This window comes from Hibiscus syriacus, unplaced genomic scaffold, assembly GCF_006381635.1.
Source record: "Hibiscus syriacus cultivar Baekdansim isolate YM2019G1 unplaced genomic scaffold, ASM638163v2 tig00111084_pilon, whole genome shotgun sequence".
NCBI classification, from domain to species: Eukaryota; Viridiplantae; Streptophyta; class Magnoliopsida; order Malvales; family Malvaceae; genus Hibiscus; species Hibiscus syriacus.
In genome coordinates, this window is record NW_024062975.1 from 477,180 (window position 1) to 493,997 (window position 16,818).

At 32.4% G+C, this 16,818-nt stretch overlaps 3 protein-coding genes across 3 annotated transcripts; 1 reads left to right on the top strand and 2 right to left on the bottom strand.

The window, feature by feature from the left end:
• Nucleotides 1–23: 23 nt before the first annotated feature.
• LOC120152035 (probable galacturonosyltransferase 6) lies at nucleotides 24–2,688 on the bottom strand. Its single transcript, XM_039164332.1, has 6 exons — nucleotides 2,670–2,688; nucleotides 2,535–2,576; nucleotides 2,294–2,441; nucleotides 2,140–2,216; nucleotides 1,360–1,540; nucleotides 24–49 (listed from the first exon to the last, which is right to left on the bottom strand). The coding sequence occupies exons 2-6, from the start codon at nucleotides 2,568–2,570 to the stop codon at nucleotides 24–26; spliced, it is 468 nt and encodes a 155-aa protein (XP_039020263.1). The 5' UTR covers nucleotides 2,571–2,576; nucleotides 2,670–2,688.
• A 4,630-nt stretch (nucleotides 2,689–7,318) lies between these two features.
• LOC120152063 (E3 ubiquitin protein ligase DRIP2-like) lies at nucleotides 7,319–11,855 on the top strand. Its single transcript, XM_039164360.1, has 7 exons — nucleotides 7,319–7,466; nucleotides 8,286–8,385; nucleotides 8,866–9,199; nucleotides 9,344–9,786; nucleotides 9,883–9,933; nucleotides 11,201–11,273; nucleotides 11,607–11,855. Exons 1-7 carry the CDS (start codon nucleotides 7,352–7,354, stop codon nucleotides 11,778–11,780), a joined length of 1,290 nt encoding a protein of 429 aa, XP_039020291.1. The 5' UTR covers nucleotides 7,319–7,351; the 3' UTR covers nucleotides 11,781–11,855.
• Nucleotides 11,856–12,265: 410 nt separating this feature from the next.
• On the bottom strand, nucleotides 12,266–12,583 carry LOC120152036 (PRA1 family protein E-like). The gene has a single exon (XM_039164333.1). It carries the CDS (start codon nucleotides 12,581–12,583, stop codon nucleotides 12,266–12,268), a length of 318 nt encoding a protein of 105 aa, XP_039020264.1.
• Between the last annotated feature and the right edge of the window lie 4,235 nt (nucleotides 12,584–16,818).

A 16,818-nucleotide genomic window follows, 5' to 3' on the forward strand; every position in this document is an offset into this window, starting at 1 on the left:
CGGGAAGAGGCGGGACAAAATAGCTACTTTTGGCGCCTGTTTTCCAAACCTATAAAAGGAAAAACGAAAAATTATACTATAACGGGAGGAGTGTGCTGCCCCGTTTTTATGACTTCTATTTACCTTTTAACCCTCACTCTTGGTAAGTGGCCAACGTTAATCAATTAAATTAAATTAAAAAAAATGTATAATAACAAATATTGCCTTTTAATGTCGAGGATTTTCTAGGTAACTAATATCCTTCTAAATCATATTTTAGATTTTATGACATTTTATCTTTTATTTAGGAAAATATTTTTTTTATAATTGGAGTTAAAAAAAATTATACATGTGGTCTCATTAAATTAATATTTATATTAATATATGTTTATGAAATATACCATATAATATATATTTTATTGAAAATACTTAAATTACAATTTGATCCTCATCTTTTCCTTTTGTCCTTATTATTTGGGAGACAGTAAAATCAATAATAAATTAATAACTACTCACGATTTTGATATCCTAAAAAATCCTCTATTATCAAAGTATAGTTCTTTTATTTAAAGCCGGCATCTGATGATTATTTTATTATTGTTATATTTTTTTTGACATATTTCTTTAAATAATTTTAAAATTAATCTTAAACACTAAAGGTTTTTTTTTTTAAATCACATTGTTTCTCTAAAAAAACCTAATATGTTACATCATTTGTCAATTTTAATTTGTCAATTAAAAACGCTAAAACGCGGCTTTTTCTATGATAAAATACATAAATGATTATCTTATTATAAAATATTTGTTTTATTAAATACATAATGATTATTTGTAACACCCATAGCTAATATAAGTCTTATAATACGAGTTAAATATGTTACATCAATTCAACAGACATTTGTTATTAAGCCTAAATGTTTAAAAATTTTGTTTCGTTTAAATTTTTTTATCATTAAAAAAACTTTTTCCTTTAGTATGCATAGTCATAACATAATAATTTATCGTTTTAAAGAAAGCTAATTTTATGCGGCAATTAGGCAGTTCCATATTATTTCATATCTATATACAACTGCCTAGTGTTGCTTGGTTTAAAATCATTCATAATATTCATTCATAAATACGATTCTAACTGAAATTAACCAAAATCAAAGCATTCCTAAATTACTATTAGAGATCATTTTTAAAATAAATTTGATAAAATAACCCAACGAATATAATGTAAATGTCACTAATAAGTCAAAGTTATGATGTCGTAATTTTGATTTTCACAAGATACTGACACGCTCCTCACTTCTCGTTATTTTCTTTATTCAAACATACGTATGAAAATTATCACGCGTGAAGTAAAATTTAACAATTTTGAATCTGTACTGGCCATACCGACTGTACGTTCAACCTTTTGATTCGCGTTCGCAATTCTTTCAGCAAATGAGTATTGTGACCGGTTTGTGCAAAACTTAAGTACACTTTTGCTCGAATGAGCTGATCTCTCATCTGTTACCTTGTGTGATTGGGACTGTAAATGTTGATCATGACTACCTGTCTCTTGATTGTATTGCTCCTGGAACAAATAGATTAATTTTAACTATATGCAACAAATTTATTAAAACTAAAATGACTTTCTGTAGATCTGACCATTTTGGAAAGAAGAAGAAAAACCCCACGTCCCCATCCCCACACCACCCAAGAAAAAAGAAAATTACCTTAAATTTGATGGCAATATTACCAAAGAAACTTGTTGTGGAAAAGAAGCCTTCCTTTTTCATATTCTCATACTGTTTTCTGGTATGGCTCAGATTTTAGATATGACCCATCACTTCACCAGTTTTTTCAGTACATTCAAACAAATACACAATGTAAATTTAGTGGGGAACAAATTAAAATACCATGAAAGAGCTTTGTGATACAAGTTGATATTAGGCGATGGTCTGGTGAAATTTGCAAGACATTTATAATCTCAATACCAGCTCAGGTTTTGGTGCAGCAAACCAAATCATCAACACTTCGTATAATTAAAAAAGAATTGAGAGATCTAGAGCATCAGGATTTGCTTTCACACACAAGATTAAAAAGCAAGCATTACTGCAATCATCTTCAGTCTAAACTTGCACTCAGGTGTATAGCATCTCATCATATTTCACAGTTCAAATAAATACACACCTTTTCCCTGGAGTTCATCCGTATTATATTCTGCATATTTATTTGCTCGACTTTCACTTTAACATAAGTTTCTGAATCTACAAAGTAGAGAAAACCAGAGTCACGTTAAGTCAATCATGAAAGACGCTATATGCACTCTAGTAATACAAACAACCTTTTGCTTCTAACAGTTTATCAGCATCTTCTGGATGCCTTGATGGATCCGAATCACGATTCCCATCAGAGTTGTGATGAACTGCATAACTAAAATCCTTCTCTTTGGAAACAACTACTTGTGGACCTTTCAAACCTTTGGCAGCTTCCTAAATAACAAAGCATGAAATGCATACTGTCAAAAGCACTTCAAGAAAAAACGTTCAAAGCAGCTACAACAGATCCATAAATCTCGAAGCTAACTGTTCTATTGCATTAAGTCTTATATCATCTGTCATATACTTCTGTATCAAACAACGCAAATAAACTCATTAGAAATTGGCCAAAAAATGAATAGAAGAAGTATACAACAGATCCAAGCAAGAGAGATTCGGTACAATACTGGCTAAATCCCCCCAAAATGCAAAAACAAGAATAGTCAACATCCCGACGGTTAAATTAAATAAAAATAGTAAATATAAAAAACAAAACATAACAAAAGATTTGAAGAAGATTTTCCAATAGAAGTGAGGGGTTTAAGTCTGCGAAACCAACACGATTTGAGCGATTACAAAGAAAGAGAGAAAAGAGAGGATTAGAATCCTCTGCCAATGACGACACTTCTTCATGAATGAATAAAAACTGCTAAGAAAATCCCTGAACTCTCAAACAGAAAGTAGAATATGATAATCGCTCTCCATTAATCGTTCTAAAAAAACACAGTGCAAAGGTTCAAATCGACATCGATTCATTTCCTCAATTACGAGGAATATGAGTTTAAATGAAATGAAAAAAAGAGCAGGGTTTCTAGTGGTGATTTTGCGGAAGGGGGAAAAGTAGTTGTGGACTTTCCTTCTCGGTAATCTTCATTTCCAGCTTCTTTTAAATTTTTTTTTTTTTTTGTCTGGAAATCTGGATTTATATATCAATATTGGGGTTCGAACTTTCGCAGAAAAGGATTTGAATCGCGGGAAATGCGAGAGTGATGATGCGTACGGAGGTGCCGCTGTCATTTAATATAAGTAAATCACAGGCAATCGAATAATTTTAGTGGTTAATTAAATTGTTATTAATTTTTAGTATTTTTAATTCGAGTAATATATATATATATAATAATAATAATATAATTTTTTATTGTTAAACGATTGAGAGTTTTAAAACATATATTATTTTATATTTATCTTATATGTATCAAAATAATATATATATGATTTAATAATAAAATAAATATTTAAACTATGAATTGAAAATCGTTTTAATGTCTAAAGAATATTTTCTTAAAATTATATGTCTAACTTTTTCTCTTTTACAATTTTACGTGCTCGTACGTTAATCGCCGTTAAAAATACTTCGTTAAGTGACGCGTGTCATGTTATGATAATTTTAAAAATTCTATTTTAATATTTCTTTGAGAATCTTAATTTGGGTTGAATTTAATAATAAAAGGATAAACTACTTCAAATACCACTCACTTTTAAGCGTAAACTCGAAATGTCACTTACGTTTCAATTTTGTCAATTTTAGCATTGATGTTTATATTTAACTCTAACTATGTCACCTAACTATTAATCGGTTAACGGCGCGATGACAGGGCAACTCTACACCGCGACGGTGATGATGTGGCATCCTCACCAAAACGACGTCGTTTTGACGCAATTGTTTTGATGCTCAAAAACCCAAAACTAATATACATGTTTAATGGTAATTGTATACTTTCATCTTCCTCGTTGATTTAAATTTATAGCTTCAGTGATGTCAACCAACAACTCGACGAAACGTCAAGATCAATAAAATTAAATATTTTTAGATAAAAAAGTTATGTTGGGTTGGTACGCCTTTTTTTTCCTTTCCAGAACCCTTTTTTCATTTTTTGGGTTGCAATTTTGACTATATTAACTTATTTGATTTCTTTTTCCTACAGTGTTACAGCACTATGCTGTTGTTGCCTTCTAAATGCATGCTTTTGATGATTTGCGGACAGCTTTTAGGTTTACTGGAGTTTATTATTCCATTGTTTGATTCTCATGTACACTTCGAGATATATATATATATATATATATATATATATATATATATATATATATATATATATATATATATATATCATTTGATTTTTCCATTATTTATGAAAATGGAGATATCAAACCATTTTTGTTTCTCTTCGTATACATGTTATGTTTGAGTAAATTAATTTCATCGAGCTTGACATTTCATCGAGCAGTTGATTAGCATCATTGAAGCTATGAATTTGAATTGACGAGGAAGATGAAAGTATACAACTACTGTTAAGCATATATATTAATTTTGTTAAAAATATAACATGTTTGTAAGTTAGTTGGGTGGTTGGGTGTTTGGCATTGGTTCATGAATATTTTGGTTTGAATTCCATGAAAAGCAATTTTCATCAAATAATTCTAATAAAACGTAGTTTTGGGTTTTTTTAGCATTAAAATAATTGAGCCAAAATGGCGTCGTTTTGGTGATGATGCCACATCATCACCGTCATGGCGTAGAGTTGTCATGTCATCGTGTCGTTAACAAATTAAAGGCAGTGTGACATAATTAGAATTAAACATAAACGTTAGTGTTAAAATTGACAAAATTGAAACGTCGGTGATATTTTCAAGGCCACGCTTAAAGGTGAGTGGTATTTGAAGTAGTTTACCCATAGTAAAATTTGAGATTATGGTTAGGAATTTGGGTATTAGGGTTAAGGATTTATGTTTAGAAATTTATAGATTTAGGGGGATTTGGTGTTCGATCGGTTATAAAAGTAAGGGGTTTTGGTCGTGAGTAATTGGTTGGTCAGACGTCGTTTGATGTACGACCGATTGACGGCGTTAATGGTGGTCAACGATGACAAAGGGATTAGAATTAAAGTTTTAAAAGTTTTGAGTTTTTTTAAAAGGGGATTTAGGTTTTTTTTTAAAGTTATATATATTTTATTTTAAATATAAATTCTCAAAATCATAACGTGACATATATCACTTAACGGAGTTTTTCAACGACGGTTAACGTTCGAACACCTAAATAATAACGGAGAAATCATTAGACATTTACTTTTAACAAAAAAAATTATACATTAAAATGGTTTTTGAGATATATCATGGGTTCGATTAGTTTTTTTATTAATATGGGATAAATACATTGAATTAATTGATCACGATTACTTCTTATTGGTCTTGAAGTGAATAGAATGAGTTTGGAGACATTCGGGATAAAGCTTGAGCCTTACCATATCTTAGTGCAACCTGGTAAAGCTTCAGGTCATGCCAATGTCAGGTGAACCACTGCATGCTGCAATATTATCAATTGGTCATTGCATTTGGCAGAAAAAAGTTTATCAAGTATCACTATGTTTCGCACACTCGTGTAACATGTTGTTTGATACTAATTGTGCTCTTTTTTGGTTTGGGGTGCCCTTTGGTTTATGCCATTTTCTATTTGGTAGGTAGCCAGGTAGGCCAATTAATGACTGTTGTACCATGCTCGTATCCGAGTATAAAACCCGTAAGTACTTGAAAAACAGTGATTTCATGGATTTTGGTCGGTATATTTAGGGTTTTAATCGGAACATTTAAAATTTCTGCCTATACCTACCCACCAAAGTAGGCAATGCTTTTGGTCGAGGTTTCTGGCACTGCAACAAACAAAGCTCTATAACTGTCATCCGTTTTAACCTCGTTTTTGGCGTGGTCGGAACCTTTTTCATCGTTTCCCAAGTAGCTTTGCCTCGTACCATTTATGCCGTGTATCTTTCCTTACTTTTTTGGCCAACATGTGTTGCATGTTAAGTTCACAGATTAGAATATAACCACCATCTCATGTAAGATCGGTTTCACCTTTTTTTTTTTGGGTAAAGTACACAAATGGTCCCCCGATTATAGGGTATTATTTTATTAAGTTCATCGACTATTAAAAGTTATAAAATAATGATACATCAAAGTAGATATATTTCTCAATTTTTTCGATCATGATTTTCAGAAGAATGATAATATCGATATTCAATGAGATCATTCAAATGATAATTTAGAATATCTATTCAACATTTTTAGATTGAATTGTAAATATTCAAATATCTTATATATTATTGTCACGAGGAATAGTAAATACAATTTGTACTCTTTTCTTAATGGATATTTTTTCCTATTAAATTATCTTAATTTTTATTTTAATTAGATTTTGAGTTACATTATCTTTAATAAACATTCAAAGATGAGTTATAAATATTTTTGTATACATAAATCTTTATTATGATTAAAATTTTATATATTAAATAATATTGTTATGCCTATTAAAATTAAAGTTATATATACTTAATGCATATATTTTTTTCTTTATCTATCATACCTCTTGTTATTGTTTTTATTGCATTTTATTTATTTCACAATAAATATTATTTTATCTATTGACAATTATTATTTATAAACTAAATGATTACAACCCAGTAACGACGTCGTATAGTAAGGTTACCCGTTTTCCCTAGGGACAGTCGCCACCGACCCAAATCTTGTAATGGGAGCCTCCGTTGAACTTGTCTTATTTTTTTTTAAATAATTACAAAAATAAATGGAAAAATACATAATAATAAAAACAAAAGGAAACTCTTGGTTCATGCTCCTTTCGACGAGTAATTTTCTTCTTCTTTTCTTTTGATTTGTTTTTGGTTAGATTCAGATCATCGTTGCCTTCATCTTCTCAATAACCCTATTCCTCCATCTTCTTCTTCGAGAAAAATCACCATTGTCTCTTCTTAATTGTAGTTTTTCCCTTTCCTCTCTTGTTTAATCTCAACCCCCACTTTTCAAATTAATACCATCTTGCTTGTGCACCCAAATCTCTTTTACTTTTACTTCTCGTTCATTATCGAGCTCTCTCTGTTTATAACCCTTCTTTCTTCTTAGTGTTTCTGTAATCGGTTCTAATGCAGGTTTTTTGTGAAGACGTGTACGTAAAATTTGCTTTGCTTGTGTTTGATTGACATGCAGTGAGAAGGATACGTGTACGGGGTTATTGAGTTGGAATTGAAAAACAAATAGAAGGGTGGGAATCCAAGGAGGAAAAAAAGAGAGAAAGAGAGATGGCGAATCAGGTCGTCAAAGCGAAGAGAGAAGCGATTGCGGCATGCATGACTTGCCCTCTTTGCGATAAGCTTCTTAGAGATGCCAACACCATATCTGAATGTCTTCACACTTGTGAGCCTATCTCCTTCCCTTCTTTCAGATTTCAAATTTTGTTCCTTTTTAAGCTCATTTGTTCTTAATTCTTTGTTTTTTATATTTTTTTTTCTGCATTCCTTTGCGTTCTGGTTTTCTTCTGATCTGGGTTGCTCTTGTTTTTCTTGGTTTTGCTTCTTATCCTCAGTGTTGACCTGTTCGTCTAATTCTAGTACTAATATACCATGCCTTGATAAACTTATGGTATTGCTGTTTTCCTTCGTTTCCTTCTGTTTCTTATTTCTTGATGCTAAGCAGCAAAGGCATTATGGTACAATAGCAAAATTAATACGAGAATACTTGTTGCTGATTAGTTTAGTAAACTAGTAACATCATGTTTCTTTGTTGATGTCCAGTTTCTGCTTTTAACAATACAGTTTGGTGATCGAGAAAGTTGATTTCCAATATAATTCATTCATGGCTTCTGTTTATTAGACTGTAAATCCGTATTTTTTTGGACTCAGTTGTTTTCCACATTAAGCTGAGCCTTTCCACCATCATTTTCTTCATTTCCAATTCAAGGGTCCTTCCCAACATTGGAGCTTCCCTTTTCTATTTTGTAAATCCATAATAAGATTCAAATTTTAAGATGGTTTCCCAGTTTTGAAATGGAATGGAACCAGCCTTTTTCCAAGTTAAAGAAGAGTTTCAATCGCCATATTTATTTTGCTTTCTGAGCTTGGTTTCATTGAAACATTTTCTAGGATTGATGCGTGTGGTCTTTATTTAAGCGCCAATGAAGTCTGTTGAGATAATTAATAGAAATCTATGATAGATTGGTCTTTTGAATTTGTTTAGTTTGCAGAAAGTGCATATATGATAAGATAGAAGAGGAAGAACTAGAATGCTGTCCAATATGCAACATCGATTTGGGTTGTGTTCCTCTGGAGAAATTAAGGTACCCTTCATTGACCTATTATTCTCCTCTACCAACCTGTAAGTCCTCAATGACACTTTCTTTTAATTTAAGGTGCCCCTAGTTTTAATTTTGTCAAATACTACCAAATATTATTTACTTGTTTCAAGCGGTTCTAGCAAAGTTTACTGATTTCTTCTGAATGCCATAGGATCATTAGTTTTTATTTTTATTAATTCAAATTAGGGGATAGTAAATATTGAACTGGAAATATCTAGTGACGGGTTAGCTCTGTTATGCAAATGTTAGAATTCTATTGTGCGTCTCTCAGTGCCAAAATTTAAGGTGAAAAATGTTGAACTGGAAAAATGACCTTATAGTTGCAGCTTCTGGCTTTCCTGTATAATGAATCCTTTTGAGTCTTTCTGGGTTGAGCATCCACACACAATGCACTATATTGGTCAATTAACATAATGGAAAGTTTATTGTGTATTGAGATTCGTGTGTGCTTGTAATAATCAGACCAGACCATAATTTGCAAGATTTGAGGGCTAAAATCTTCCCTCTTAAAAGAAGAAAAGTTAAGGCCCCTGAAGTTGTGCCCCCGGTTACAATGCCAGCTAGAAGAAAGGAGAGATCACTCTCTTCATTGGTGGTTAATGCCCCCAAAGTGTTATCACAGACTTCCATGACTGGGAGGAGAACAAAAGCTTTTACCAGAAAGGCTGGTGGTTTACGACATTCCAGCTTTTCGATTGAGAAGCCTGTTAAAAAAGATGAAGACTCTATGGAGGATAACCGGGAGAGTGCAAGCTCACCTGAAACGCTAAATAAATTCACCCAGAATAAAAGACAGGTAATTTAAAGACATTCTTTTAGGCTAGAACTTTTATTCTCACGGGGCCTAATATTTGTTCTCAAACATCCATTCCACTTGAAAGTACTGGTGTTTTAGCTTAAACTGATAATACCTGTCGTGTTATAAAATTGAACTACACAGTGTACTTCTTCTGCCGAACATATTCAACACATGAATAAAGAAGCAGAGAATGGAGGTGAAACATGGGATGGGAAATTGGAGCTCTGGAAACCTTTGAATTGTTTGGTGGAGGTCGCCAATCGGAACAAGTCCTTCAAGTCCAATTCTCAAGGCTCTGATTCTAAATTAGAACCTACTCGTGTCCCCAACATTGAAGCTCAAACTTGCAAAAGCAAATATAGAGAAGACAAATGCAAAACAAAAGTTGAGGATGAAAAGTCAAATGCTGGTCCAGCAACTTCAGAATCTGTTACACCTAAGAAGCTGCGCAGGATCAGTCGAAAAAGGGCTTCAGGATATGGGGATTCTGGCATTTCTCCTCGGGCAGTGCTAGATGCTGCTGGTCCGAAGAATGAAAGAAGAATTGGTCCTGTTTGGTTCTCATTAGTGGCCTCTGAGGACCAGTAAGAGTTTATTTGAGCCTTCAGAGTTTATTGAAGATGGTTTTTTTAAGATTATTGTCTTTGGTTATAAACTGATTCAGATGTCAATGCTTTCAGGGAAGGAGATGCACCCCTCCCGCAAATTTCTGCAAATTACCTTAGGATAAAGTAAGTTCCTTTGTCCAGTTTTTTTTTCCTTGTCTGACAATTGCTTACTGTATATATTCTTCTTCCTTTTGGTTGAAGATCATAAATTTTATCTGTTGCTTGTTAACACCATGATTCTGACCTGTCAGCTATCTTGTTTTCTGTACCACAATCTCCTCTAGTATTTCACTTTGGAATATGGAAAAGGGAACGGACACATAGTCTTTACCAATTTCATAGAGGAACTAAATAAATATTATCCTGGTGGAGTCAATGAGGTCATAGATAACTCAAGTTATATAGCGAATGTTAATGGACTGAGAGTAGAAGGATATGGGTGAAGGCAATGGTACTAATATCCTGGCAGTCTTTGGTAATGCTATATAAAGACCTGGTACGCTCAAGGTAAACAGGAAAAATGTACGTAAAGGTGTAGTAAAATATTACTTTGATCAGGAAGTACTTCAGTTTTAGATTGTTTTATATGCAGATGCCTCTAGTCACTTCCTACTATTAATTCATCTCCCATCAACTTATCATGAATGAATCTTTTTCCCATTTTATGTTCCCTTGGAAGGTGTTAATTTTGCATTGCGGAACATTTATGACATTTGGCATTTGTTATCCTTCTTTAACCTTAATCATTTTGGAATGCCTTCTGAGCACGGTTGCCTAGATCTTAGCTTAAATTATTACGGACAGGTAATAGTTATCTCCTGAATGGCCTGTTTATATCATGTGATGAATGCTGAAAAGGAAATAAAAGAAATAATATGTTACTTGGTTCTATGTCGCTTGGACTCTTCATTTTTCTTGAAGTACTCGTGCCCTACACTTATGTCTGACACATGGATATGGGGATATGACCTTCAAGGATCCTTCCAATACATAAAGAAACTTAGATACAACCAAACATTTTAACTTGACCTTTGTTTCCTTCAAGTGGTTTGGTCTGTCATCACTAGCTAAACAACCACTGTCGAATTGTTAAGTGCTTTCTCCTGCCTGTTTTTGTGCTTTTTCCTCTCCATACATCTAATTGCATGGCAAGTTTACAATTTTTTGTATTTGGTTAGTGATTTTTTGTTAAACTAAATCAAAAGGTTCTAAATCAACGATAGTTATTTGTTAGTGTTCCATGACAAATTTGGTAAAAAATGTTCTGCTCATCATGTGTTGCTACAAAAGCATGAAGTTGAACTCATCTCTGATTTCTCAAATGGTAGAATGATTAGAAATTTCTTTCATTACTGGGGGTGAATATCATACTTCTTTTATTCTGTGACAGGGACGGAAATATGCCTGTTTCTTTCATTCAAAAATATCTGAAGAAGAAACTGAACCTCACTGATGAAGCTGAGGTGAGTTAATCTCTCCTTGAGTATTGTTCTGTAACAATACACGAAGAACAAATTTTACCATAAAGATTATGACTTCCATTTTGGTTTTCAATGTTTATTTTCCCATGAAGCTCATTTCTAAAATGTTATAGAGATGCTTTATTCTCCACTTCATGTACATGGGATAGCGGTATGCATTTATAACCAACCCGTCTTATGCATGGAATCCTCGTCTTAGTTTCAATCCTATTTGATAAAAAATTTCGGCAATCAGACGAGGTTGCTTAAGCTTGCATTCTTTGGTAAACAAGGTGCATGGCTTTTATTACATTTTTGGGTTATATTTCTTGTCAGGTTGAGATCAAATGCATGGGACAACCTGTAGTTCCCACATTGCAGTTGTATAATTTAGTCGATTTGTGGCTACAAACAACAGCAACATCACAGCGGGTACCGGCAACCATTGGTTCATCCGCAAAGGAATTCGTCATGGTGTTGGCATATTCACGAAAAGTTCTAGATGAGTAATAATGCTGTCTTTGTCTCATTCTTTTCCCCACCTCAATCAATAAATCTCTTTATCTATCTCTTTATACATTGGAGTTTCATTGTTATAAGAGTTGGGACATTTTGACCCGGCATGTATTTTCTTCTACATAAGCTATATATTAAACGAGACTTGGTTCTTATAATATCATGGAGATCTTTGTGAATAATCTTTCATTGGCAACTCAACTGGTTCTTACACTGTCCATTCACAAGGATCAATATTGTTCTTGCAGTGATCCATGTTTCAAGACAAGAATGATAGATCCAAACCCAGAGAGAAAGGAAGAAAATTTATCATCACAACAAAAGTACCGTTTTTGACTTAATTTTGGGTATCTATCTTCAGTTTTAGATCAAAGGCTTGAATCCCTATTATTTTTCAAAGCATTACATATAAAAGAACCAATGAAGAAAAAGAATTCTAAAAGTGATCAATTTATCAGCGTTAAATTAACAATTTGGATTTAAACGCGGGTGTACCTAGCTCCGGTGGGGCTGCCTACAACCGAAAACAGTCCACCCTCGGAATCGTCAAGTTCATCGGAGTACAAATCTTCCGTTCCCCTAAACGCAGCGTGTAGTGTCACGATAAAAGCCCCAACCAATACGGAAACCAACACGTTGAGCCAAACGTCGGTAAAAACTAGGTCAACAATCGTAAACACGGTGAGGATGACCAGCACGACGCGGTCGTCGATCGGACGGTTGAGGATGACCAAGGGATTGTCGCGGAAGAAGTAGAGGAAGAACCAGGCGAGGAAGACAACCAAGAAGACTATCATTGAGATTGGATGCCATAGGAGCTGAGGAAGAGGATTAGCAGGATTATCATAGCGTAGTTCACCCGGAAGTAGTTGAGGTTCCGCTTCATACGGGCGGTAGCGTCGCCGAATGAAATGGGTCGGGCGAAGGACGACTCTCAAGCTTCGAGGATGGAAAAACAATGATCGTCTACTTGAGTGAAGTACATAGATAGTCCCGGACTATAAGTAATTTTTTTTGAGTCCCCTTATTATTAGTAATTACAAATTAATCCTTCAATTATAGAGCATTACATTTTCCGAGTCTTTCTACTATTAAACATTATAAAATGGTCATATGTTCTAAGCTCATCATTTTCCATTAAAAATTTGACGACTGTTTGAGTTTGACATTAATTTATTGATTGAGATATGATAAAGAATCATTTGAATTATATTTTGTGGATCAATTCTTCAATTATATTATATCATCATGTCAATGATCGAAATATTATGCAACTAAGTCGATTCTTGAAACTAACTAGTAGACATCATTAAAATATGATTTTATCATATTTATGTTAATAAGTTAACGTTCAAGTCAGATGATCGTCAATATTTTAACTGAAAATGTCTGATTTGAAAAATATAAATAATTAAATGATCATTTTATAATTTTTAATAATCGAATGACTCAACAAATCAATATCATTTAACTGGTAGACCATTTGTATAATTTACTGTTCTTTAATTATTTCTCGTTTGGATGAGATCTTTTAAAACGGCGGCGTTTCACATGGAATCCTCACGTGTCAATCCATCTATTGTTGTTAATTTATTCTGGTATTAAGTGGCGTTATTAATTATTTATTAACAACCTAAAACAGTAAAGGCAATTCGATCAATATTAAATTTTGAAATTTGTCATTTTTTAAAGCGTATCTACCATGAATATAATTTTAAAAAGGATTTGAAAAAAAATCCTATTAATTTTATTATTTTCATGAAAAATAATTTAATATATATAGCGTGTAAAATTTATACAATAATATTTATTTATGATTTTTATGAATTTTAATGTATTTATCAAGTTAAGATTTATGAAAATATGATTTTTAGGAATTTTAATGTATTTATCAAATTAAGATTTATGATTTAAGGTTTTAATCTAAAATATAGTAATTGAATATTAGGATTTAAACTATGAGTTCATACATATACAAGTGATATACACTATACTTTGCATTGATTCCATTCAATTTAAAAAATTAAATTTCAAATCGAGTCATAAAATATAATTTGAATAACTCAAATAATTTGAATTTTTTAGTAATTAGAAGATCAAACTTTAAGTAAGCAAAGTCCTTTAATTTTGTACAATATATATATATCACATATGAAAAAAGAAATATGTATGTATTATATATGTTTACAGAAAACCATTTAAACTGGAATCAAATAGCACCATAATGTTATAAATATTTATAATTAAATTTAAAGATAAACGTTAATAACTTGACTTGACTCGAAAAAAATGAAATAAAATTTAAATTATAAAATAAAATTAACTAAAAATTTTATGTCTCGACCTGATCGATCGAACGCTATCCCTATTAAAAGTACATTGAAATTAATTAAGTTTGGAGAGTATGTTTAATACAACGTTGTACATTTATTATATGTAGATGGAGTAAACGTAATTAAAATTAAATAAAGCGAGGGAATAAATGGTACACGTTACTTTCATCAGTTACTACCATCTATTTTCTACCTAATTTTCTATTATTCTTAAACAAAATTTAAAATTTTATTTTAGCATTATTCTATTTTTTAATAATTTTTAGTGAATATAAGATAATGTCTATTCAAATACTTTCAATCACTTAACATATCACTACATACATGTTAAAACCCGAAACTTTAAGAGATAACAATAATTCATTAACTATTGAGATTGTTTATTTCATGCTAACTCGACTCTAAATTAAATTGACATTGATTATGGTCTGTAGGACGAAGCTAGGATTTCGATTTAAAGAGATAAAATATAATTAACAATAGAAAATGAAGAGACAAAATTAAAATAAATTAAAATTTAGACCCCTAATTTAATTATTTTTTCTATATACTTTTTTAATAATAAAAGGGGCAGTGGCCCCCTGGACAAAGGGTGGCTTCGTTCCTAGTCGTATGTAAAATAACTAAGGCATACAAACCACTGTAATCAATTAATTAATATTTTCTGTCATTAATCATTATAGTGTTGATGTAGTAGTTTATTTGTCATATTTAAATTATTCATTTAGTATATTTATCATATCATTTGTTATGTCATCAATTATTATAGATTATCATATTAACATTATGAACTGTCACGTCAATACCGTAACAGTCAACGACGAAAAACATTAACTAAGAGATTAAATCAATTTTTTTTGTCAAGTTGAAGGTCATGAGAAAAAAAAATAGGATGGTCGTAATAATTTTTTCCAAAAGTACAGGGATCACTTATGTATTTTTGCCGATTATTAAAACATGATGTAAAAAGGAATAAAAGAAGAGAATTGAAGGGTGAGTCTCAATGTGCCCAACCCTTGACCAGTTTCTCAACAACTCTGCAATTTACGGTAGTACAAGACAAAGTGTAAGGAACACTCAAAGCTTGTCTGGTTCCGGACCAAGTGACAATTAAAAAAAATTATGAAACTGAAATGGTAGTCTTAAGCAGTGATTAAAGACCTAGAAATGGCAGGAAAAGAAAGAGAATAAAATGGAGAATAAAACCAAGGTCTGCTGCTTGGGTCCCATCGTCAAATCTGTGATGGAGACGGCGGTTTCATTGCTTCATTCCCCCACCCACCTTTGGCAATTTTACCCAAATAACACACTAACAACTAATTATTAACTCTAAGACACTTTTTATCCAAATATTACTGATTTAATATACTTTCTAACTAAACGGATAATGAGGCGTGCCTTCGCAGGGTTTTATCCGAGTTTGTGCCATGTAGCAAAGATGCAGATCATGAAACGTACATTCGCTGAGAAATCTGACACGTTCAAGGAAGGCGCAGATCATGAGGTGCGCATTCCATTATTCACTTTGAATTATTGATCACTCCATTATTACCTGAGCCTTAACAATATTAAATTATTGTGAATTTTTAGCATTATTTTATATTTTAATTTGTATACTATTTATTTAATTAGGTGTATTTCAAAAATTATTTTTATAGATATACGACTCAATCTTTCAAACTCTCAAAATGAGGCGTATTTCAGCTATTGTATACTATGATGAAGAAATTCAGGAAGATAAATCAGCGTTATATTCGCATCAAATCATTCACTCAGAATAGACTTCAAGAAAGACATCATTCTTGAGGAGCTGATCACTAAAATTTCAAGGAAGGTTCATGTTGTAACTACTATAAGATTGTCCTCACTTCAGTGCAGATTTTCAAATGCACTATTTTCGTTAACTTAAACAGAGTTCGAATTCTCAAACGATGATGATGTCGCTATGATCCGTGATGTTCAGAATCAAAATTCAAACATTGATACACAAATGTATGACACATTTGTTGAAGTGTCTACGGTTTGTGGTATGTCATTATGCTCCTACTATGGGTTGGCTCAACAAGCTGATCAAGTTGACAGCCCAACTCAAGTAATGTGTAATGATTTTAACTCGTTAAGGCGAAATCCACATCCTGTTGCCATCCTAGTAAGTTCAATGGGGAGACATTCATTAGCAACTTGTTATGATCTCCACCGAAATGGCTCTATGAACAATCCATATGGCAACATCGTTTCCAGTTCAAGGGGAAGACATTCATCTACCAATTTCTTTGACATGAATATGGAGATGTCCTCGACACAACAATTTATTCAATATCCATTTGACACGATGCCTATAAGTCCAGGGGAGGCATTCAACTGCGAGTTTTTTCGACCTCAATATGGATATGCATGCGATACAACACTCATTTCAAAACCCGTACGATAATGCCTTTAAGTTTAAGGGGAAGAGATTCAACTACTAGCTTGTTCGACCTAAATATTGACATCATAGAGGAACCCTCATATCCATCAGAATAATCTTTTCATGAGCCACGTGCAGATGAAATTGAAACTGGATTATTTGTTAAGTCATAATCACTGCAATTCAATATAGACTCTAATGATGATGATTTAGATGAAGGTCCCACAAATATGATACACGTGAAACCTTCAACACATATGTATGAAGCTGACTATGATACAATGTATGGGCC

Coding starts and splice junctions, on each gene's coding strand:
- LOC120152035 (XM_039164332.1), bottom strand. CDS start 2,570: ATGACAGATGATATAAGACTTAATGCAATAGAACAG. Junction 1,541..2,139: donor GGATGAACTCCAGGGAAAAG/GTGTGTATTTAT, acceptor TATTTGTTCCAG/GAGCAATACAATCAAGAGAC. Junction 50..1,359: donor AAAGGTTGAACGTACAGTCG/GTATGGCCAGTA, acceptor TTCCTTTTATAG/GTTTGGAAAACAGGCGCCAA.
- LOC120152063 (XM_039164360.1), top strand. CDS start 7,352: ATGGCGAATCAGGTCGTCAAAGCGAAGAGAGAAGCGATTGCGGCATGC. Junction 9,787..9,882: donor TTAGTGGCCTCTGAGGACCA/GTAAGAGTTTAT, acceptor CAATGCTTTCAG/GGAAGGAGATGCACCCCTCC. Junction 11,274..11,606: donor ACCTCACTGATGAAGCTGAG/GTGAGTTAATCT, acceptor ATTTCTTGTCAG/GTTGAGATCAAATGCATGGG.
- LOC120152036 (XM_039164333.1), bottom strand. CDS start 12,583: ATGATAGTCTTCTTGGTTGTCTTCCTCGCCTGGTTCTTCCTCTACTTC.